At 46.0% G+C, this 24,959-nt stretch overlaps 1 protein-coding gene across 5 annotated transcripts in view; it reads right to left on the bottom strand.

The window, feature by feature from the left end:
• RYR1 (ryanodine receptor 1) overlaps positions 1 to 23,176 on the bottom strand; it is a 1,245,571-nt gene extending 1,222,395 nt beyond the window's left edge. For all 5 annotated transcript variants that reach the window (XM_085625233.1, XM_085625235.1, XM_085625236.1 and 2 more), the window contains exon 1: positions 22,371 to 23,176. In XM_085625233.1, coding sequence (XP_085481359.1) covers positions 22,371 to 22,418 — 48 coding nt within the window. In that variant the 5' untranslated portion in view covers positions 22,419 to 23,176. The remainder of the gene's footprint in view (positions 1 to 22,370) is intronic.
• Positions 23,177 to 24,959: the final 1,783 nt, after the last annotated feature.

The raw sequence follows: 24,959 nt of genomic DNA, 5'->3' as shown, positions 1-24,959 counted from the left end.
TCGTTCATTTCTTGGCCTTGTTGTAGAGACTGAAGAAAGGGTGAAACTAGCAATGAATTTGTGGGAACAAAAGGAAACAGGTGCTTTCATGTCACAGCGCAACAGGACAAAGAGACGTATTGCTTCATGTGCCTCCTAGCAGGTTAGGAGTTGTGGAGACACTGAGAACCAGCAGGCACCAGCTGTTCAGAGACGTGCTTACTCAAATGAGGGTAACACAAAGGTAGATAGACACTTTCAGAATCTAACTGAGTGCAGTATATAACATCCAGCTTCACTTAAGAACAAGCATTGGTAAAGCCAACAGGTCTGGACTTGTACAATGGTTATTATTATTTTTTTTATTGCGAGCATATGCCAGAAAAAAGAAAAGAAAAAGGAAATTTGGTTGCTGGCTAAACATGGTGGTCATGTTCTAGCAACAGACATTTTTCAATTAAAAACAAAATAACCATTGCATTTCATTTTAATATATCAGTATGGGTACTTGCCAGCAGGCTGGTGAATTTAATACATGTAGAGTACCCCATTTTCGGTTTAATACACAACAGTAGAAAATATGAATCTTATTGGTGCAAAGAAAAAGTACTATTGTTTCTAAATTACTGTATCCTGAAGATATATTTAAATATTCAAAGATGAAAAAAATTAAAGAAAGGAAATGAAAAACCCCTCGTAAAGTAACATAATTGCCCACCAGCTCTGGCAGTGAAGTCAACTACTTTTTAGGTGGCTATGCACATGTGATCAGGATAAATGCTGCCACAGTGCAAAACTGCCACTGGCTGTAAGTGGGCGTACCCATTGCCCCATGCTGTAAACTCTGGTGGGCAGAAGCAAAATGTGAATGACAGTTGTACAGACCAATGGATGAAGCAGGCTTACCCAAAGCCCCATTATGTATATACATATGTACAGTTTGTTTATAACTTTTTTACATTGCATACGTCTAGCTAGACAGCTAAAGCTGCCTCAAGGCCAGACCTAAAACATTTCACTACATATTAATGCACAATTACAGCAGTTACCACACATGCTCACTGATAATCCATTGTCTTTTAATTCAATTCAATTATTGGGTGCAACTCTGTACCGATCTTTCTGTCCTAAGATACTATAGCATTCAGTAACACACTGCTTCAATTGTGTGTCACAGACCGCATAGCCATATGCTTTTTAGTGGGCCTAGTTAATTCATAGTACTTGGTAACCGAACTTTAATATCATTAATCCACACTTCTAAAAATAAAGTTGCTTTATTAGCATGTCAAATGTTTCAACAACTGTCAATAATCCCCAGTGCAACCACAAACTGATATCAAATGTTTTCTAAAATATCACATTAAGAATATCTTTGATAATCACGTTGCGTTTTATTTTTACAAATACTTGCAGTATTTACCTTTACAGTGTTTGTTGAATATCGATATTTTGGCCCCTTGGATTATTTAAAAATAGCTTTGATAATCAGTTTGTGTTTTTTATTAATACTTGCGTTATTTGTCTTTGCAGTGTTTGTTGAATATGGTTATTTTACCCAACCCAAACACCTCTGACAAAAAAATCATGAAATTAATTGGGCTTGCTGAAAGTTGTTGAAACATTCGGCATGCTGAATAAAGCAACTTTACTTTAAGAAGTGTGGATTAATGTCAGTGAGGATCAGTTACTTGGTACTATGAATTACCTTGGCCTACGGTAAAGGATATGGCTCTGCCAGGGGGGCGTGGCTAGCTGTGCTGCGGAATGGCCGCTCTGTAAGTGAGCTCTGCTGGCCGGGACGAAATCCTTTCAATATCCTACAAATTGAGAACTGCTGCGGGGACAAATATTGCCTCTCGGGCTGCGGAATGGCATGAGCCCGCATTGCTGTTGTTCCCGAGAGCGAGGTGCGCCGTGGGACCGAGCTGTGAGAGGATCTGCTGCACCGCAGCTGGTCTGCTGGTCCTCCTCTCTCGCTACGGCTGGGCGACCCTGAAAATCGAGCCCGTGGCTGCGGAGAGATCATAGGCCCTGGGCGGGGGGCGCGGCTGTGGTGACTTCATCTGGTTTTCAGCGGCGGATCTTGAGCTGGCTGGACTCCCGGACTGGTGTGGCGAGCTGCGGTGTGCCCACAAGTGGCGGAACTATATTTGTGGAGATCGACTGAGCGCTCTCCTGGAGGCCGCGGCCGCCATTTTGTAGGAGCAGCGCCGACGTATCGAGGTGAGAGCAGACGGGTCGGCTAGTGGGGTCGCGCTGCTCTGGTAATTACCTGCGATGAGCTTGCAATCTGGCTACCACCCACCACGCTGAAAGGAGCATAAGTGTAAAGGGACAATCCTGCACGTTTTAACTACTACTGGCACAGTAGATCTAAAGACTTGTCACCCCCTTCCACTGGGCCAATCCTTCCAATTCCATAGCATAGCGCCGGGGGCTGTAATTCAAAGGACGCCTGTGCCCGCTGTGGCCCGCAGGGCATACTTACCGCTAATAAGCGCCACTTGGACAAGTTGATTCTGCCACGCTGCGGATCGCTGGTGTGCACAGCAGTTGTGTGATGGTGGGCCCGGAGAATCGGCACAGTGTAAGCATCCCAGATTAATTTGCGCACCAAGGCAATCCATCTCCTTCTCCTGAGGGCTGCCTCGGTTACATCGCATAATCGCAGGCTGGGGTGAGGCTGAAACCAGATCAACTGCATTTGCTGTGCCGTTGTTTCCTTGCCCTTGGTGGATTCGGCCGTGCACTGTGAGGGGTGGTGCTGAGGTGGTGATCTGTGGGGGCCCTGGGCTCGTGACCTCAGCCGCCAGGTCGCATTTGGTTGTGAGCCGCTGCACAGTTCTAACTCACGTGCGGATGGCAGAAGACATTGTGAAACCCCTTAGTTACTGTCAAGATGGGCAAACAAGATGCAAAACAGCCCAAATTTACCTTTGAGAATAAGCTCTCCACGAGACACACAGACCCTGACCCGGGAGATGTCCATCATAAACCACTGGCAGACGATCAAGTGGAGGACCTGCGGACCCTGATGCTATAGATGCGTTCCAGCTTACGCAACATAGACACTAAATTAGATACTCTAACTGCGCAACTGGATTCTGTCAAGACACAGGTGGCTACCCATGAGACTCGATTGGATAGCCTTGACAATCGACACACGGAGTTCCATGAATTTCAGGTGGACACCAAAGAACAATTGTTGCATATGGATAAATTGTTAGGTATTATTAGGGCAAAGAATGATGACTTGGAGGCGAGGTCTAGGAGGAATAACCTCCGCATTACGGGCATCCCGGAGACCACCGCCATTTCCAGAATGGAGACCTACGTTGCGGATCTCCTACATAAGCTCTTCAACCCTCACTTGTCGTCGGTCTTTGTGGTGGAGAGGGCTCACAGGTCTCTGGGGTCGAGACCTCCTGTTGGTGCGATGCCTAGACCAATCCTGGCCAAATTGTTGAACTATCAGGTCAGAGATCTAATCTTGCCCTTGGCGAGGGACAAAGGTCAAATCTACCATAAAGGTAACACCATTTCATTTTATCCCGACTTTACCCCGGCGGTGCAGGCGGCACGACAAGAATTCCTCCCCTCCATGCGTATTCTCATGCAGGCGCAGATCCCTTATTCCCTACTATATCCAGCCAAACTGAAGGTCTCACACGATGGCACTGATCACTATTTCACGGATGCGAAATCCACCTTGAAGTTCGCCAAACATGTTGGTGGGAAAAAGGCAAAAACCATGGGTGCTGCTGAGGGAACTTCGGCGGGCCATCTAAGTGACAATGACTAATCGGATCCTCCACCTCTGCTTGATCTAACTGTATATTGTAACGGAACGAGATGGGGGCGCTCTTCATCACTAGGTCATGCTGTTTTTCTGCTCCCTTTTGATATTGGACTCCTTGGGGCCCTGAGGCCCAAGAGCACTCATGTTACTCCTTAATGTTGATAATCGTTGCTTGTTTCTCTGCATTACTCCCGGCCACCCTGTGAAAGCAGGGAAGTTCGCCGGCGCCACTTCGCCCTCATGGGAAATCTCACTTCATTGCTTTGTATATTTTTCTATGTCTGGACTGGGGTGGGTATGCTGCAACCTGATTGGGGGGTTGGAGTGGGAGGTGGGTGGTGGGTAGGGTATGTTTCACTGTTTTTAGCCAGCATGTTGGTACAATGTGGATCGGACTATGAGAATGCTTTTGGGTGTAGACGCGTTAACCTGACACGCATTGTATATGTGAGCAATTTATGCCAGACCACACACTAATACACTAAACTTCCTTACATGGAATATTAGGGGGTTAAACGACAATAGGAAAGCCAGGTTGATACATGCTTATCTCTCCAGACACAACATTGACATATGTCTTTTGCAGGAAACTCATTTAAATGTCAAACCATCACAAAGATTGCGACACAACAGGTGGGGAACAGTGTACTCATCTATCTATTCCAACTATGCTCATGGTGTAGCGGTATTGATCAGGAAAGGGGTGGACTGGCGGGAAGACACTACATTTGTTGATCCAGAGGGGAGGTTTATTCTTCTACATGGTAAACTGGGAGGCATACCTTTGGTCTTAATAGCAGTTTATAGTCCCAATGTGGATTCACCTGAGTTCTTTCGTAATATTTGGTCTAGGATCAGGACAACTGGTTGCAGTACGATATTATGGGGTGGCGACTTCAATGCTATATTAGATGATAACCTAGACAGACAAGGCACGTCTCGCTCCCTACACCCGCAAGCTAGCGCCGCTCTACAAGCCATTATGTCTGATGGTGAGTTACTTGATGTTTGGCATAACCATTATCTCTTACTCAGAGAGAAGACGTGTATTTCTAGCCACTACAGCGCTTGGTCCCGACTGGACTTCTGGTTGGTCACACGCGATATCGCCACCTGGACCTTGGAGGTCCTACACTTAGCGCGCTCTCTATCAGACCATGCCCCATGTTTGCTTAGGTTGAATATCCCAGATGCGGACCACCGCGCCTTCACTAAGCGATTGCCCCCACATGCTCTCCTAGATGAGGCTTTCAAGGAAGAATCCGATCTGACATTACCGACTACTTTACTCTTAATGCTGGCTCGGTAGATACCGAGTCCTCATTATGGGAGGCCTTTAAAGTTGTGATTAGAGGTAAGTGTATTGCCAGGCAAGCAGGTGTATTGAAAGCTATTAGGGGTACCCTTGCTTCCTTGGAAGCTCAAATAAAAGATCTCGAAAAACAGTTTTATTCTGCAAATGAGCCGGGATCTGCTGCACTTCTGAAAGCTAAGCTTCTGTAATTTGCCAAAGAGTCCCAACGTGAGGTCAAATTCCTGGGTAAATATGCCGAAGCGCGGAGGTATGGCGAAGGCGACAGGCCGTGCCGCATATTGGCTAGCATGATCCGCCCACCTAGATCCACCATGTTCATACACGAACTCAGTACCACTAGCGGAGGCGCTATTAGGGGACAGACGGAGGTCTTGAATGCATTCACAACCTTTTATTCTAATCTTTACACTACCACCCAACAGACAAGCCCGGAGGGCCTTCAAGACTTTTTGGATTCCATTGCACTAGTTTGGTTCCATAATGGCCATAGGGAATAAATGGATCTCCCTATCACGGTGGAAGGCGTAGCCCAGGTTATAAAGAGCCTACCACTTGACAAGGCCCCCGGACCTGATGGCCTGACTACCTTGTTCTTTAAGACATATGTGGAGGAGTTGGCACCCAGACTGGTGGCAGTCTATGAGGAGGCTCTGGTGGTGGGCGTCCTACCCCAGTCCATGCGGGAAGCAATAATTATCACCCTATTAAAACCCGGGAAGGCAGAAACAGAAATCGATTCCTACAGGCCACTATCTTTGATAAACGTGGATGTCAAAATCTTCGATAAGCTACTTGCCAATAGAATGCAACCTTTACTTCCCATGATAGCGCTCCCAGACCAATCGGGGTTTATCCCTGGAAGGTCGACTTCCCATAATTTGCGAACACTTTTCTCCATGCTACATTACCTTCATCCAGAGGTGCATGCCGCCGCTATTTTTTTAGACGCCACAAAGGCGTTCGATACGTTCTAATGGCCCTATTTATTTACCATCTTAACCCATATGGGACTGAGCCCTCTCTTTATAAATCGTATCCGGCTATTGTACACTTTGCCGATGGCCAAGATTAGGGTGAATGGCTTGCTTTCTGATCCATTCTCCATAACTCGTGGCACTAGACAGGGGTGTCCTCTTTCGCCCCTGCTCTTTGCCATTGCTATGGAACCCCTGGCCGCCCGGATCAGGCAGCACCATACAGCACGGGGTATTGGCTTCAGCACTCAAAGCCCCCTCATTTCGCTATATGCGGACGATGTGACCTTGTACATTATAAACCCTGAAGAAAATTTAGATCCAGTCCTTAGAGAATTTATTCGATTTGGGGGCCTTGCTGGCATTTCAATCAGCTGGGCATAATCAGTGGTGTTTCCATTGACCGACGGTACACGCCACATAACATCTGAGTTCCCTTTGCGTTGGGAAGCTGAGGCAGTCAAATATTTGGGGGTGTGGCTAAGCCGAGACATTCAGGAGATATGGAACCTAAATTTTGGTAAGGCGACTACTTGGCTAGAGGAGAAGGTCGAGCTCTGGTCAAAACTACCTCTATCCATGGCTGGGAAAATAGCACTGGCCAAAATGGTAATATTGCCGAAGTTCCTTTATTTATTTGTAAACGTGCCAATTCCCCTTACGCTGCATTTTTTTACCCCCCTTAAATCGCGGCTGGTCTCCCTGATTTGGGCCCGAGGGCAAGCCAGAGTTTCCTGGGATCTCCTGACTCTCACGCTACGACAGGGGGGCCTGGGTGCTCCAGACATGCACCTATATGCTTTGTGTGCTCAGGCCCAAATACTGCACTTTTGGGTCCACCCGACGCCATACCAGCCCCACGTGGCAGTTGAGATTGATGTGCTAGCCCCTGTCCTACTCGGGGTCGCGCTTTATCACACTTCACAACGTCCCCGAGGTGATGTGGATACGGCGGGAACTTTACGTTGGGCGTGGGGTGAGTTGTGGAAGAGGGCTGACATCCCTTTGCTTTATGCTCCTTCCATACCTCTGGCACAAAATCCCATGCTTCCCTGTATTCAGGATGGGGTCAGCAAGACCCTAGCTAATGATATGAAATTGCACACATTTGCAGACCTATACCCTGAGGATACGTTTAGGCCTCCCCCTGTGGGGACTGCAGGTCAGGCTACACCCTTTGCAGAGCTTTTCTTGTATCATAAGCTGTGTGCGGCATGCCGCGCTCTATGGGACGAATTTCCTGTGGCTCCTCCATCACTGCCTGCATTAGAGAATGTGTTGAAATCCTCCTCCCCCCGCAAGCTGGTTAGGTGTCTATATACCCACATGCAAAACACTAACCTGTGGTGAAGCCCAAGTCCCTTCAGTGCTGGAACAGCGAGCTCTCCACTCCGCTGACAGAAGAGCAGTGGGAGTTCTGCTGTGGACAGCTCACTGAACTTTCCCCAAACTGCAGGCTTCGCCTGATCCATTTTAAGTTTTTGCATAGATATTACAGGACGCCTATAAGCTTGTATCATATGAAGCTTAGGGAGGACGAGGGCTGCTGGCGCTGCAGATACTCTCCTGCCTCTTTTTTACATGTTGCTTGGGAATGCCCAAAGATAGCTGAATTTTGGCTAGAGATTTTCACTGCAGTGAACCAAATTGTTGGCAGAGCGGATGTTCCTTCCCCGTGTGAAAGACACACCACCAAAGCATCGCAAGTTACATGCACTTCTCTTACTTTATGCTAAAAGACAGGTGGCTATTCGTTGGGGGCGGAAGAGGGTACCCTCAATCAAGGATTGGTTGAATGATGTCACGTATGCAAAAACAACAATTGATGGACAGAATGCAGAACAATGTCATACATTCACCCCAGTACAGAGATCTGGGCCTAAATCCTTCTGTTTTTTTGCTCACCATGCCATTCCAGTTTGAACCCAGCCGTATGCAAATCAGTCTTGACCCTGTGCCTCGTGGGAACAGTCCAGCCCGAACTGCCAAGCCAGGTCCTCCCTGGACTGGAAACAAGCATCCTAGGACCGGTTTCGGGGTTTCACCCCTCTTCAGCCAGGATAGCTTGATTCCAGTGGCATGGAGAGCACGGGACTCACGTCTGAGCATACCCGTCCCACTCGGGGTGACAAATGCAAAAACAACAATTGATGGACAGAATGCAGAACAATGTCATACATTCACCCCAGTACAGAGATCTGGGCCTAAATCCATCGTTTTTTTGCTCACCATGCCATTCCAGTTTGAACCCAGCCGTATGCAAATCAGTCTTGACCCTGTGCCTCATGGGAACAGTCCAGCCCAAACTGCCAAGCCAGGTCCTCCCTGGACTGGAAACAAGCATCCTGGGACCGGTTTCAGAGTTTCACCCCTCTTCAGCCAGGATAGCTTGATTCCAATGGCATGGAGAGCACGGGACTCACGTCTGAGCATACCCGTTCCACTCAGGGTGACAAATGCAAAAACAACAATTGATGGACAGAATGCAGAACAATGTCATACATTCACCCCAGTACAGAGATCTGGGCCTAAATCCATAGTTTTTTTGCTCACCATGCCATTCCAGTTTGAACCCAGCCGTATGCAAATCAGTCTTGACCCTGTGCCTCATGGAAACAGTCCAGCCCGAACTGCCAAGCCAGGTCCTCCCTGGACTGGAAACAAATAACGATGGATTAAAGCCAGATCTGTGACTGGGGGTGAATGTTTTGCCAATGTGCAACATTCCGTCCATCATCTTGTGTGTTTTGCTGTTCGCCCAATGTGGGAAGGGTATGCCCAGACGTGGGTCCCGTGCTCACTACGCCGCTGGAGTCAAGCTATCCTGGCTGAAGAGGGGTGAAACCCCAAAAACGGTCCTAGGATGCTTGATTCCGGTCCAGGGAAGACATGGCTTGGCAGTTCGGGTTGGACTGCTCCCATGAGGCACAGGGTCAAGACTGATTTGCATATGGCCATGTCTGAACTGGGGTGGCGTGGTGAGCAAAATAATGATGGATTAAACCCAGATCTGTGACTGGGGGTGAATGTTTTGCCAATGTGCAACATTCCGTCCATCATCTTGTGTGTTTTGCTGTTCGCCCTATGTGGGAAGGGTATGCCCAGACGTGGGTCCCGTGCTCACTACTCCACTGGAGTCAAGCTATCCTGGCTGAAGAGGGGTGAAACCCCGAAACCGGTCCTGGGATGCTTGATTCCGGTCCAGGGAAGACATGGCTTGGCAGTTCGGGCTGGACTGTTCCCATGAGGCACAGGGTCAAGACTGATTTGCATATGGCCATGTCTGAACTGGGGTGGCGTGGTGAGCAAAATAACGATGGATTAAACCCAGATCTGTGAATGAGGGTGAATGTTTTGCCAATGTGCAACATTCCGTCCATCATTTTGTGTGTTTTGATGTCGACTTCGAGGCCCCGCAGCATATGGGAACCGTTCCTGGATTGGGCCTGGAGCCGGCCTGTGTCTCCTGTAGCTGCCCACACCGAAGACGATTAGATATGCGGTATGCCCCTGTACTGTTTTAATTTGTCTAAGCTATTATATATATTTCTGGAATTTATAGTGTCGGTATGATGAGCCTGTTTATACCTTCTCGGCTACGCACCCCAATGGTTTATATAGTATTTATGTCTAACATGTTTGAAAATGATGATTGTAGTCTTGGTACCTATACATTGTCTTCGGAAATGTATGTGTTGATCGCCCGATGCTATCCACTATGCTTTGTAATCCACTGTATTGAACTGACATATTGCTTACATTGCTGTACTGTCATGCTGGCCTTTATGTGTTGGAACTGTTGGTTCCTTTTTCTCCTTTGAAAATTTAAATAAAAAAAATAAAAACAAATTTAAAAAAAGGATATGGCTCTGCACTTCGTGACACACCACTGAAAGGGTGTCAAAAAAGATTGCTACAAGTTAACACTACATTCTTTAGGCTACTCTCCCAATTGTGGGTTCTGGCCACTAGCCATAAGAATCTGACCAAAAGGAGTGACATCCTAGAGACCCACTTAGACAGAACATTTAATAAGCATACAACGCAGCACTGATATACCATATTATTGGGTATCAGCACCTCACGTTAGCACATTCCAGAAAGAAACAATAGACAAAGGGCCTGCCACACATTAAATAGAACATACCACAAACATTTAGAACAGCAAAAATATGCCCTGTAGCCAGATATCAGCATACTCACAGAAGTAAACGCCTCATTACGCTACATGCCAACCAACAATATGGCCCCGTTAACAGAACTCCTTGCACTCTCCAACACAGCCCATATAGAGCATTAAATGGATATCGTGGTTCGAACAGCACCACTAACCTGTTTATACCATCATACAGCAATATGCTAGGCAATGAGCTTGATCCATAACCCAGACAGCGGCCAAACTTTGTCAAGACTTTGGCAATACATCCCCAATAAAATCCATTACGCATCCACTTATCTATTATTGAAACAATCCTATTGTAAATAACAACAGAGACATAGATACACTAATGACATTACAGGTCATAAAACAAACCAAATCCCTCTTTAGGTCAAATTTACGAAAGCAGACTCAAAAACCAATGGTACTGTGAGGCTATATAAATCTTGTGACTAGTGAGATAAACCAGCATTGTACAGTTACGCTTGTATGTAAGTTAAACAGATCTATGTAAGATCAGCAGGCAAAAGTACTTCTGTCTACAAGGCTACTGTCACCTTTTAAGTGATAACACAATAAGGGGTTAGCCACAGATAAGTAAAACAATAATTTGCAATGCAATAGGTCTCACATTTGTTAAAGTTAGAGCTGTTGGCATTGAAAATAACAATATTTTTTACTTTTGTTTTTTTTATTAGCAGTGGAGTTATATGTTCATATCACTTATTGCTAATGGTATAAAAAGGCAAAAGTAAAAAACATTGTCATTTTCAGTTCCAACACCTCTTAACTTTAACAAATGTGAGACCTATTGCATTGGAAATGCAATCAGTCTCGCATTTGTTGGAGTTATTGGCATTATAAATGGCAATGTTTTTTACCTAGCCATGTTGCAGAGTGCAGTACCATATGTGGCCTGGGACCTCTTTTGGCAACATATAGCACTGCAACCTGCAACGTTGGAGTTATTGTTATTGGCATTATAAATGACAATGTTTTTTACCTAGCCATGTTGCAGAGTGCAGTACCATATGTGGCCTGGGACCTCTTTTGGCAACATACAGTACTGCACCCTGCAAAGTTGGAGTTATTGTTATTGGCATTATAAATGACAATGTTTTTTACCTAGCCATGTTGCAGGGTGCAGTACCATATGTGGCCAAAAGAGGTCTCATGGGACCTCTTTTGGTCACATATGGTACTGCACCCTGCAGAAGATATGGTAAATCCACCCTATCCATAATGAATTGCATGCAATACAGTATTAGAAGTACATTCAAATAGCTATGTCCATATATAAAATTAGTAACTTTGAAATGTGACAAAATAATTATTATATTATTTGTGGATTAGGTAGTACTCTGTGTGGAACTGATGAATGGAAATTTATAGAAGGTCTCATATAAAAGTGAGATGTGCTAGTGAGTAAAGTAACCACTGCCAGCCTTGCTTAGGACCAAGCTTGTGTCCTGCCTGAAGCCCTTTAAGAAAATAGTGCTCTGCGGCTGTAAATAAAACCTAGGGAGTAACAACACATGTAACGGGGTGTCCTCTTGGGAGGTTACAAGAAGAGATAAGGCGGTACTACGAGGGACTACTAAGCCTATTTACCAATGAAAAGCCACCATTTACAAAGGACAGGGACAGGAGCCAATTAAAAAAAATTGGTGGAAAGCGGGCGGAGCTTTCTATAAGAAAATAGTGCTCTGCGGCTGTAATTGAAACCTTGGGAGTAACAACACATGTAACAGGGGGTGTCCTCATGGGAGGTTACAAGAAGAGATAAGGCGGTGCTAAGGAGGGACTACTAAGCCTATTGACCAATGAAAAGCCACCATTTACAAAGGACAGGGCCAGGATCCAATAAAAAAAAATGGGCGGAAAGCGGGCAGAGCTTTATGCCCATATCTTGAATACAGCATGTCTCGGAGACCTCAAAACGGATGGATGGCCAGTGTGGGCGCAACTTTTGCTGAATGGGGGGTTGCACATTTACCTGACGCAAGGTCACCCATGCTATTACATGGGCAATGATACATTGTACTGTGTTTTTTGTCTCTTCTGGTGAAGTGCATAACCATGTTGGGGCTCAATTAAAGTTTTAGCCATATACTCCTGTTACTGCCTTTGTGTACTGCCTAAAGATTTTTCATGGGGCTTTTCAGAGAAGGTATCGCAGGACCTATTCCTCTTTATAGTATTTCCCCAACTTCTTTTTCTCTGGAAGTCTTAATTTTCCTCTGAGAATTTGAGGAAATAAGAGTCTTGAATCTCTATGCATACAATGGAGTGTTGGGGAACAGTCTCCTGGTCTAAGTATTAACTGTGTCTCATTATTGATAGATTACGGTTTCTCGAGTCTTTGGTTTGATTTGCGTGTATCGTTTCCTACATGCTATCCCATGATGAAGTGTCTCAGAACTGAGGCACCCATGAATCTTAAATATTTCCATTCTAAGTGCCACACTAAAATCTAGATTGAAGAATTTGCTTCATAGATTTTGCCATCAAATGTAAAAAAAGATAAAAGGGGGTTATCCTTTTATGAGGCACTAAGCTTGTGCTTACTGTTCTGTGCCATAACCTGTCACTGACCACATCCACAGGTACTCACACACGTAGTAGGTGCTTGATTCACAGTCATTTTCAAGGAGGGTTTCTCCCCAGGCAGGAACGTTTTTACTGTTGAAGGGAGAAACTGCAATCGTAAAACCTACACAAAGTGCGGGTAGTGGGTGGATAAAAGCATGGATTGTCTTGAACGTTTGTGAATGCAGCAAACCTGTGATTTTGTTGACAATCACAAACTCCTACCAGGCTCTTCCTGGAAATGGTCAGAGTTTTTACTCCAGCAAAGGGCTAGCGTAACTCCCCTTCCAGAGTGGGTAGGGGATCGTATCTCCTTCAAACTTGGCAGAGGTTTACAGGAAGGGATGAAAATATTTTCCCCTGGAAAGAAAAATAAAAAATGTGCAATTTCACATTGGGCTGCAATGTCCTCTGGGCAAAATTGAACGCTATGTACAATTCAGCAGTAGGAAAACAGGAGTCTTGGAAACGTGCATGCACAGTTCCTCATCTTGGACTGTATTCCCCTAATAGCACTACTTGTTGTGGTACCCCACTGAGTTTCCTGGTTTAATCTTCTTGTATCAAAATCTTCTTGTCATCATGTTAATCACAATTTAATTGAATAGATTGGCATATTCCAGGTTTGACAGCAAACATTTCCGAACCATTGATTCAGGAACCAATGCAGACATCTCAATACCAGTGACAGTGGACCAGTGGAAGACATTTTCAGAGTAGAGGATTGGCCCACTGTAGGCATCACCATAATACTTAAAGAACTAATTTCATACTTCTCCAGAATGCGATATTATGGGCACATTCCAAATGCTTTCAGAAAAGCCCTTCAGACATACAGCAAACATTTTCCAAATGGAGACTAAAGGATGCTCCAGAGTTCTCCTCCTCGGTTATAAAGGACTCAGGATGAAAAGATGGTATTAGGGAAATACAGTTGAGATTTTAGTGTAGTCCAGTCTGTGATTCAACTGTAGTGTGCAGATCAGAGCGAGCATTTGCCACATAGAAGTTTTCATGATGTGTGTGGGATGCATAGGGACCATTATATAAGTTTGGCATGAATGGCAGGAGCCGTGCTGGAGTCTTATAAATATCTCTTACATCTGCAGGGGATATCTCATCCGCAATTACAGTATCCATCTACAAGCCCCATTTGTAAACTGACACCTAGTATGCTGTCAGGGTCCACCACTACATATGAATTCCTTTGACGTGAAGGACTGTGATTCAACTTAAGGAGTGAGCCTTTGACGCACTGGGGCCAACTGAAGGTAGGTGGAGGTAGCTTCTCTGAGAGCATTAGTGTTATGATTGCTCATACCCGAAGTGTCTCTTACATGGAACTGGTGCCGAGCAGCACCCTGACTGGAACCTTTTCAAATGTTCCTTGCCTAGGATACCTCCCCTTATTATCCCCAACCTGACGGAGAAACATCTCCGGGGGTTTTGGAAAGGGAAGGGGATAGACCCAAGTAAAGATAAACATTTTAATGTCTGAAATTGCCTTTTGACTAGCTTGAGATTACACATTTGCCTGTTCACAATTATCATTTCTCATATATGATGGCCAAAAGTGAGCACTGTCTTCTAAATGTGGCCTTACAAGGGTTATCTCGCTATTACTACTTGTCATGCTTTTTTCAATGAAAAGCAAAACGGTGAGTATTTTGAAATCGTAAACGTGAATTCTGAAGCACTTATTTGCTTGCGGTCCTTGACCTGAGTCTTTTTATGTAATTTCTCTTCACTTAGTTCACAACTCTCCATGTGTGTTATTGTGGCTCGTGATGGATTCCAAACAGTGCCCGCTGACAGACGAGTAGTGCACACAGTGTCTTTCTGACTGAGCACAATAAGTACGGTATCTTCATAAAATGTGTGTAGCCAGGGCCGGACTGGACGTAGTGGGTACCAGGTGTTTTCCCGGTGGGTCGGAAGGGTGGGGGCCGGTTTTAGGCTCGTTGAGTGCTGGTTTTGTTACTGGGGGCCTTTTTTGCAGCAGTGCTGCTATATTGGCCCCCGTTACAAAAGCGCAAGCGGTGCTTGACACAAGATGTCCAACTACATAATGGCTGCCCTGAACCTTGGTATCAAACATGTTGGAATCATGCAATTACACCGATTCCAGTGTTAGTTGCATGATCCCATGTACTGGTGGCTCCTTAGAGGACGCTCCAAACCTACCTATGCCGCCTTACAGGGTCTACCTGCCAGCCCACGCTGCTGCCGACACTAGACAGTGTCCTGCCCCCCTGCTGATGAGCTTCACTTGGGCAGGGGAAGCTGAACAAAGGATTTCCTGCGAAGAAGAGGTGTGACCACCTCTCCTTTAGAACTAGGTAGGGTGGGGGCGCTTCACAGCACTACCAGACTGCATTGAAGGGCACATTTGGTGCCCTCCTTGCATAAACCAGTTTTGCCCAGTTTAGGATCCTTGGCTCCCACTCTGGCACAAAACTACACTAAGAACGGGGAAGGGTTTGCCCCCGTCCAGCTCCTCCGTAGGAAGGTGCCCAGAGCTCCTCCATGGGGCCACTTGAGTCTGCCATTGTTGAATCTTGGCCCCTGTGAGCATCTGACTGGCTAGCCCAGCTGAGTAGCGTCCCTCCCCACCCCCGATAGGTGGGTCACCACAGAAGAGGTGCTTCCCCTTTTTAGGGTTACATAAGGGCTCCTCTGAGGGTGGGTCCTTGGATTCGTCCCAGCAACAACTTCAAGGTCTGACTGCCTGTCGTCTGAAGACTGTTTAACTTCTGCTGGTGGACACTGGAACTCCTCTGTTTCGTCGAGCCAGGACTAAAGACAAGACTGCTCTCGTGGGAAGATTCCTGCTGCAACTTTGTCTCCATGCTCTTCAAGTTTCTGCAACTCTGTGGCCATGCATCCTCAGAGTCCAGAAGGACTGTGCCTGCAGCCAAGCCAGAAGGAATCTCCCTTGGAGTGAAGGAGTCACTTCCCTGCATTTGCAGGCACCTCTATGTCGACGACCAATTTACTGATCCTTTTTTCCCACGAACATCGACCCGGCTCTGCAACACAGGTGGTGGTCTGTTGGTTCTCCAGAGGCCTGACCAGTCTTCCTTGCAACTTGGGTGACTGTAATCCCTCAACAGCCAATGCAAACCGCCTCCTTGTGCACTGCGTCTGTTTGCGGTTGCCAAGACTCGTTGGCTTTCTTCAAGGAAGATCTTCAAGCTCCAAGAAGCCCCAGCCTCCAGCATCACACAGCTCCAAGAATGACGTCCTGCCTGCATCCCCTACATCGTGGGTCTTCATCTCCTGTGTGTGGCTGAGGCTTCCTTACAATTCCCTATGCCTGCTTCCAGAGGGTCTTCGAGAGGGCCCCATCGATTCCTACTGACTCTCCTGCGTGCTGAGGTCCGGCTCTTACTTACCCTTGCTGGGTTAGTCCCACAGACCTCGCTGGTCTGCAACACAGTATCTTCTACCGCAAACCGTTGTTTGCATTTGCCAAGGCGTGTTGGTGGTCCTGCCAGCCACTGACCTTCCTGCACTCGTCGAGACGCGTGGTACAGCTTGTGGATGGCTCCTGTGCTCCTGCGTCGTCACCTGATCCCCACAGCTGCTGCTTTAACCTCACTGTGCTAAGTAAGAACCTCCGACAAGTACTTCTTGTCTGGATTCCACGACCTGGGTCTACCGACCTGGTCCATGAAACTCTGTGGCTCTTGATCCTCCACAATCCTCCATTGGCGTCAACGAGTGGTTCTGACACCACTTCACCCCTATGCACCGGGGCTCCTTGATGTAGGTATCCTGGTTTCCTGGTTATCCACAGATGAGGTGGACCGCCACCCTTCCTGGATCCAAGTGGTTCCTTCTGGGTCCTTTGAGAAGGGTCCTAGAACAGCAAAAATCCAACCGCGACTTACCCTGTTACCCAATGTACGTTTGACCTGGTGTAACCACTCTGCACCCGGACGCCTTGGGGTCCCTGGCTACTCACCTTTGGTCATTTTGTGCTTTCCCTAGGGTCCTCCACCCTTTACTATTAGTCACGTTTTAGTAACCATTTCACATTCCTCAATTTTTTTATATTGTTCGCCCCCCTATTGGGGTCCCGGTGCTTTCCTATGCTACTTAACTGTTGCTATACTATTTCTTGTGCGTATTTTATATCTCCGGGTAGGAGATATACCAAGTTAGAGTCTAGTGTGTGTGTAATAGATACAACGTTTTTTTATACTCACCTGGTATGGTTTTTCTTGTGTGAAAGCTTGCTGGCTGTCTCAGTGGTAAATGTACCTGCTTTACACCCTCCTGAATAAGCCTTAGCTCCTCTCCACAGCTACCCCTTGAGAGCTTTGGTTATCAGGGACCTAAACACTATGATTAAGGGTTGCCTGGACTCAGTGTACAGCGCCTCACCATAGGTGGACACTATATACTGAGCCAGCCTCCTACACAGACTATGAAAGGGATTATTGTATGTACACAAAACCATTAGATGCTTATCAGTTAGGTAGTGATGGACCTGTTATTTTTTAGGCCAAATATATCCTGTTGCATTAGGAGCATTTTGTAGTAAATTTTTTGGCATACGAGCAGGCCAACAATGCACAGCCTTCGTTGACTAGTGTTCCAACTACTGTGGGTGATTCTCACATAGAAAGAATGACTGGCAGGGTTTTCTTTTTGTAGTGTCAAATGGTTGGGGGAACATTTTAGTAGTATTCCTGGTTGGGTATTGTTGCTCAGCTGGGCATCCCATATGATATTTGCATTACTTACTTCGGTTTTGATTGGATCTGTTTCCCGTGATAATTATTGGCAATGCACAAGTTCAATTTTGATGGAGGTAAGGTTGTCCTAGGACTAGTATCTTGTTTTCAAGCCATTAAGCTTTGTGCTGCTTTGACCCATCCAGGACTTAAGGCCCCTTGTCGCTTGTGACCCAAAGATGTATTTGTGTATCATCGGAGCTGAAGTGGAAATGTAAGTGATGGGATCGCAGGTAGATGAGGGCGAGCCAACAAATAAACGGAGAGCCGAACCAAGGGTCTGACTCGGATCTTGGAGCCCGTGCAAGAGCCGAGCCCTGAAAATATTTGCTATGTAAATCAAACAACAAATATCACATAAAATATGATAGTCTCTTCAAAATTCAAAAAGTGTATTCATTAAATATGTTGAAGATTTGACATTAATAGGGCACATTATACTACTGCACAGTACTTAATAAAAGTGAACTCCCATATTTGAAAGTGGGGAAGCCGTGATATATCCAGGTTTTATGGTTTCATTTTGTACAAATCGGCCAGTAAATGGGTATCTATTTGTCTTGCCTTAAGTTAAGGCTGTGTTTTTTTATTTTACTGCATTTTTCTGCAGTTCTTAAAATATAGGGCAAACTCGACCCGAAGGTAATGGAGAGCTTTACATGAACGCCAGTTACATTACACAGGGTGATATGCGTTTCTTTATAAGAATAGGGAAATTAGGTGATTTGCTCAGAATCACGTGATGATGAGCCTACGTCGAGACTCAGACCTGCTTCCCCAGTACCACAGTTGGCAGATCAGACCATAACGCCACATCCTGGCAGCGGTGGCTCCTCCGCAGTGGCGTAGGAGCGTCGCCCCACTGGCTTAGAGCCAGCAGCTGAAAAATAAAACAAGCCAGCATGGTTAGGGAGGGGCGGGCCGGGCCATGGGGAGAGAGGAGGAATGAAGTGTATGTGCACTTCTAAGTGTGTACGTTTTTTTGGCCAGATGTCTTAGGTCGGCCAAACAGACATGTGCAGTTAGGTTTCTCTAACCCGGCTGTGCAATACAGCTGGGTTGGAGAAAGAGCACAGACACCCTGTGCTCGAGTGAGCATTAAACCAGCCCGCTCAGGCCAATCCGCGCGCTGCTCTCATGCTATTGGTAATAGCATGAGAGCAGCGTGGGGATTGCACAGGGAGTCTCTGTTGCTGTCCCAGTGTCTGTTGAGACCAGAAAGCAAAGGAACACTGAGGCACGAGGTGGCTGGCAGCTTCAGGTAAGTCTTAGTTTTTTATTATCCCCCCCGCACTTCCCCCTGCTCCCCTCCAAGCTCCCTCTCCAGCGCCCCCTCCACCCACCCCACCACTTTTTGTTTGCGTCAGCCGCCGCTGCATCCTGGGTAGAGAAAGGAAGGGAGGAAGACAGGCAGAAGCCACAAAAAACCTTGGCTCGAGTTTCAAACTGGGGCTTGAGTTGAGCCAGAGCCAGGCTTCAGGCTCGAGTCTGGCTCAAGCTTTTAGTGGCTCGCCCACCACTAATCTCAACAGAATAATGAGTGATTTGACACACATGTCGAACAATGGGGTGAGCCTAGACATACTCTGTAAGTGATAGGGCAGGGTGAACAGGTGACCCAGGCTCATCCGTGTTTGCAGCTGACACAATGCCTCTTGGACCCAACTTTCATGATCTGGGCCAGACAACACACATCACTTACCCAACCTGTGTCAGAGAATGCACAGTCTCCTGGTATATGCCAGTGTATATAATTCACCCTCTGGTTTAAGCCATAGTTTGCACAGCCCATGATCAGTGGAGGATTATACAGTGCATAACCTACCTGGTACCACAGTACATACAGCACCACGATTGATACATACATAGACAGACAGACATCTAGATAGATAGCTGGATAGATAGATAGCCAGACAGACAGACAGACAGACAGACAGACAGACAGACAGACAGACAGACAGACAGACAGACAGACAGACAGACAGACAGACAGACAGACAGACAGACAGACAGACAGACAGACAGACAGACAGACAGACAGATAGATAGATAGATAGATAGATAGATAGATAGATAGATAGATAGATAGATAGATAGATAGATAGATAGATAGATAGATAGATAGATAGATAGATTCCTCTTGCTCCTCATTTATCTGAATCATGTGTATTTGGGCACATCGGCAGGGCGGTGTGGGAGGCAAGTCACAGAAAATGCTTACGTTACTAGCCCATGAAGTGAATATTGAAGCTCTAATTTAAGACAGGCCTATGTCACAGTTTTTGGCTAACTGGTATCTTTACTAGTTGGCAAGCTGGACTAGCAATATATTTCCATTTTAGTGGAAAATGTTTGTCAGTTCAGCTTTAAGCTCAGCTTGTGGTTGGAAATGTCGTAGCACTTTACAGCATTTTGAAAGTAATTACAGAACACAATTCCCTAATACAATGCAAAATAACAATGTAACATAAAAACATAACAGGAAACAATACAATAAAACAATAAAAATAGAATGCAGCACAATTACACTAAAACACAAGGACACAATGCATTACTACTGCACGAAAAACAACACATCACAAGAAAGACTGCACCCATAAGCTTGTCATATAGTGCTACCTACACAAACATGCTTTCATTATAAGGTGGTAAAAGGTGTTTGCATCACTATCTTACTTACCACCAAGGGAACTTAATATCGCCAGTAAAAATTGTTTTGTGACCCAGATCTTACTGTTTGCGTTTGATGATTTTGTGCAAGGATGTGCACTATACATCAAGCTAGCCTGGCTGATAAGGGGTGACACCCCCAAACCGGTCCTAGGAAGCTTGGTTCCAGTCCAGGGAGGACCTGGCCCGGCAGTTTGGGCTGGACTGTTCCCATGGGGAGCAGGGTCAAGGCTAATTTGCATATGGCAGGGTCCAAACTGGGGTGGCACGGTGAGCAAAAAAACAATGGATTTAACCCACATCGGTGACTGGGGGTGAATGTTTGACAATTTTCAGCATTCCGTCCATCATCAGTTGTGTTATTATACATACCTGTCATGTGCTGGCTAAAAATGATAATGTGCAGCAACATGATCATTCCAGCCCTTTGAGCAGCTAGATTAAGGCCTTTCGGCTTTTAAGCAGCGACCCCGTTATTTGAGCAGCTTTTGCTACCCAAGACCCTACGCCACACAGCTCACGAAAGACCGCAGTGAACACCTGAAGAAATAGCTCAATCGTTTGAACGTTCTTGGGTGATAACAATACACCTTGCGTGTTTGTATAGAACGTGTTTAAGGCAATTTGAATTGTGCTTTCCATATTATTTAAAAAGAAATATATACCAGAAGGACGGCATGCAGTGGTTGTGAGCTGGGATCCTGCTAACAAGTTAATCTAAATCATACCTCCGACAACTCCCTATAGAGGAGCTATGTGAAATCCCACGTGGTGAGAGTTATACACTTCTTACCGATTCGTATATTTAACAGTAGTGCTACACCTCAGGTTACCTTGATCTTACAGGTGCAGGTCTCCAACAGTTATATTTCAGCTATTATACAGTCGCTAACAGGTTCAGGTCCCACGCAACAGAGCTGGCCTGCATGTTACACAGATCTTAAAAGCTCAGGCCTGAAATCTGAAATACCATAGCTACCTTCGGGTTACCCAGAATTTACAAGTTTGATCATCATACAGACCGCGACGCACATCATACAGACTCAAGTCTTAGACATCACAGGTTTCCCACATCAGACGAGCCATGCTCTTCACAAACAGCAGTGTTCTATTTTGAGCTAACACAAACATCACAAGCCCAGGCCTTAGATAGAAGAAGCAGTCCTATTACATCGGCAGAGGAAGTGTTGGGTATCCTTTGGGGATACATAGGCCCTAGGACATAGTTATTCAAACTTCCTATTAGTATGCGCCATATTCAGTACAGACTATGACCAGCTATTCTTGTAGGGGCAAATGGCTTCCAGGAGAGTTTCAGAATCCTTCCCGCTACACTCACCCTTCCGACCCCTCCTCCCTCATGCTCCTCCAGTTGGCTTCAGCAATCTTTAAAGACCTGCATCTGTCAAGGCGCTGTTTAAATAAAGACCTGAAAGGAGAAACCAGTCTTCCAAGCTGACCGACTCAGCAATAACCCAAAACTATCCACAAGTCTCCCACCTTCCTCTGCTTCCCTCCTCATCGCCACTACCAGCAGCAGCATCAGTACAAATATACTAAAGAGGAGGGGGGTAGTTGAAGCTAAAAGCAAGTTTCACATCCCTCATCCCTTGGTGTATGTGTAAGGAACTATTTATAAACAGCTGACCAACTCTCTCTCTACAGGCCCTAAATGTGGGTCCTGTCGCTCTGCAGTTCTTTGGTAGGTGGTTTGCAGGGGCTGGGAGATACTGTTTTTACACCAGATGCTTTGATGTTATGCAATTTGTCTATTACATTTAAAATAAAAAGTCCATTTATTTTTATATAGTGCTTAACTAGTTCGCAGTCCCACCTCCTCTTCTCCAAATATTTTTACTGGACACACCAAATATGAAATTACTTATATTGAGGGAACTTTGGAACTCCCGAGTCTTCGTTTTGGGCCTCCAGTTTCCATGCTACATTCATGACAATCGTTCACTCCTTCGATCTTCAGTTCTCTGAAGAGCTTGAAACAGGAACTCATAAGTATTCATGTTGATTTTATTAGCAATCAGGCCCAAACAGTGTCACCCATACCTGTCTTTCTACATTCAAAAACGAACGCCACCACCATGGCACCCCAATGCAGCAGCCATGACTGTCACACACTACTCACTGTTCTCAGAAACTGGATCTCGTCCTCTCCCTCTCCTCCCTCAGCCATGGCTCCCTAGGATTGGGGGCGGCAGCTTGTCGATGGGGTTCTGTAGTTGGTTTGGAAGTTGCTCCTACTTGGGTATGGTCTTTCAATAACTCTTCCAAGCCGTCTTCACGCTGGGTTGGAAGCCCCACTGGGTGTTCTTTGCACGTGGTTGGTGCCTTTATTCTTAAGAGTTGATTGCGGCTGTCGTCTGTGGGTCACCTCCTTCCACGCTGTTCAGTGTGGGGGGTCAAGGAAAGCTTTTGGCAGCTCTGTTGAAGACTAGAATGAAGGCTTTGGAGCGGTCCGTAGGACAGTTTAACTTTTTGGAAAGGTCAGGTATAGCAGAATTGGTTGTTCTTAATGCGGTTGAGTATGACCACGACTCACTTAGAACCTCTTCAAACTGGGTTGAGTCTGGCTTTTGGGGTCAGGGTTGTTGTCACACGTAGGAATAGGTCGAAGCTGTCGTTCTTTGGTTTAGACTGTCGCTGTTTGGACGGGGTTACAGGGTGATGGAAGTTCGTCAGTCTTCTCGTACTGGTTGGGGCTTTGACTTGCTCTAACGAAGGCGCTTTGGGCGGGTAGTAGTAGCTGTCGCTCGCTCCGCTGAGGGTTCTTCGGGGCTGGTTGCGGCGCCCACGCCAGCGCTGCGGGTGTTCTGTGGGCAGGGGCAGTGCTGTCGCTAGCTCCCCGGAGCGCTCGGTGGGTCGGGTATGGGCGCTCTTAACGTGTCTCTCGATCAGCTGCCGCTGGCAGACAGCTCGCAGCACCAGCAGGACACACCGGCTGCCTAAGCCTCAGACATATTCTGCAGCCAGTCAGGTGGAGCTGGACCCTCCTCCTCACAGGCTGGCGATTGGAAGAAGAGACCCCCGCCTCTCTGACAGGCAACCCGAGGAGACCTCCCAGTGTCGTCTGTGAGGAGAACGCCTGAGCCTCCCAAGGACAGCGATCTGCGGCTGTCACACGCAAGCGCCACTCCCTCGTGTCCCACTGAAGAGGCACTGTCCAGAATTTGAGACCTAGAAGTGGACTTGGAAATGCTTTTGCCATATTAAAAATAAAATACGATCCTGCTCACTGGAAATGTTGGAACACGTCACTTCTTACCAAAATGCCCCTGCAGCGGTGGGAGGCGGTGGAACCAGTCTGAGACCAACTGAAGCTGTACATTTCATCCCAGGACACAAGGGGCTACCAGAACACGGCTCTGTAAACATTTCTTTCACGTGCCAAGCCTTTTCTCCGGGTTAGCCTGGGATGATTGAACAATGTCCTTGGTGGTCATTTTCGTTTGTTGTCCGTGCCCCATGGTTCGGATGCGCTGCAATTTGATTAGCCAAGTTTCCTTTCGCAAATGTTAGCGTGGTAAAGCAGTCAGGCCAATTCAAACAGGTGGGAGTGACGCTTTGAACTCCAACAGTGAGACGTAGTTGTCACACGCAATAATGGCCAGTGCAAAGTCAGACTATGTCACAAATGTCCAGAAATCGCCGTCATCAGAGAAGCATATTATGCGGCGTGGCTGCCTAAATTATGCGGTGCATAAAGACAAACTACGCAGCATATGGAATCAATGGCAAACTTTGAGCTACATTCTGTGTCAATACACATAACAATCGATATATAAGAAATCTTAATGCCAGGTGGTTAAAGTGGAGTAACATAGTTATAGAAACTGATTTGGGAGCATTGAGTACGCATTGTTGGAATGGACAGCTTTGTCACCAAAAAGGGCAACATAACGTGAACCAAGTACTCTGTTGGCCTCTCACTTCTACGTTATTTTTTAAAAAAATATTTAGTTAAGCTCCAATCTTAACTAACTAAACATGTCTTTATTTGATATCTAGAGCATACATTTCTGGCATCCAAATATATCCACATAAAGTGAGAACCACGTGATTTTTAAATACTTGGGTCACAGAATGTTCTAGTCACTGCATTACCGTGAGAGATATCTTTACTAGGATTGGATTGGAACCTGTGTCATGTATATTATACGAAAATCTCTGGAGTCGGTGAACGAACCCACTGATCAACTCACTATGATCGGATTCTGTGATCACTCTGTGGTGATCTTGGATCCATTGCATCATAATATTATGTCATTGGAATGTAGAATGTCCTGTGTGAGTTTCTAGCTCATTGGTTCTATGTTAGACAGTTAATCTGGGACTGCTTTAGCTGTGGCTAATAAATACAAGTCTTGAAGTATTTCTGTCTGCTGCCATGTACTACATTATACTTCATTACAATTTGACGACGATTTAACCACAGCAAAGAACCCACAATGTAAGAAGCACTGCTTTCAACAAACTACAGGAAAGAAGACATTCTAATGAAGAATTCATCGCAATCATAAGAAAACACAGGCTTGTATACTTTCATTTATATTCTACAGTTAGGCACTGGACTGTCGCTATCAGAAATTGAAAGTATTATTCTCTTTAAAGATATACAGTCATCGTTTTTCATCGCGCTGCGCTCTATCAAAGAAAAAAAGATTAGTCTTCTAAATTGTATCAGCGAATTTCAGCATAGGCTAAATAACTTTGTTTG

The sequence above is a fragment of the Triturus cristatus genome, chromosome 9 (genome assembly GCF_964204655.1).
Source record: "Triturus cristatus chromosome 9, aTriCri1.1, whole genome shotgun sequence".
Classification (NCBI taxonomy): Eukaryota; Metazoa; Chordata; class Amphibia; order Caudata; family Salamandridae; genus Triturus; species Triturus cristatus.
The sequence above is the reverse complement of the archived record's forward strand: the minus strand, read 5'-3'. Positions and strand labels throughout refer to the sequence as shown.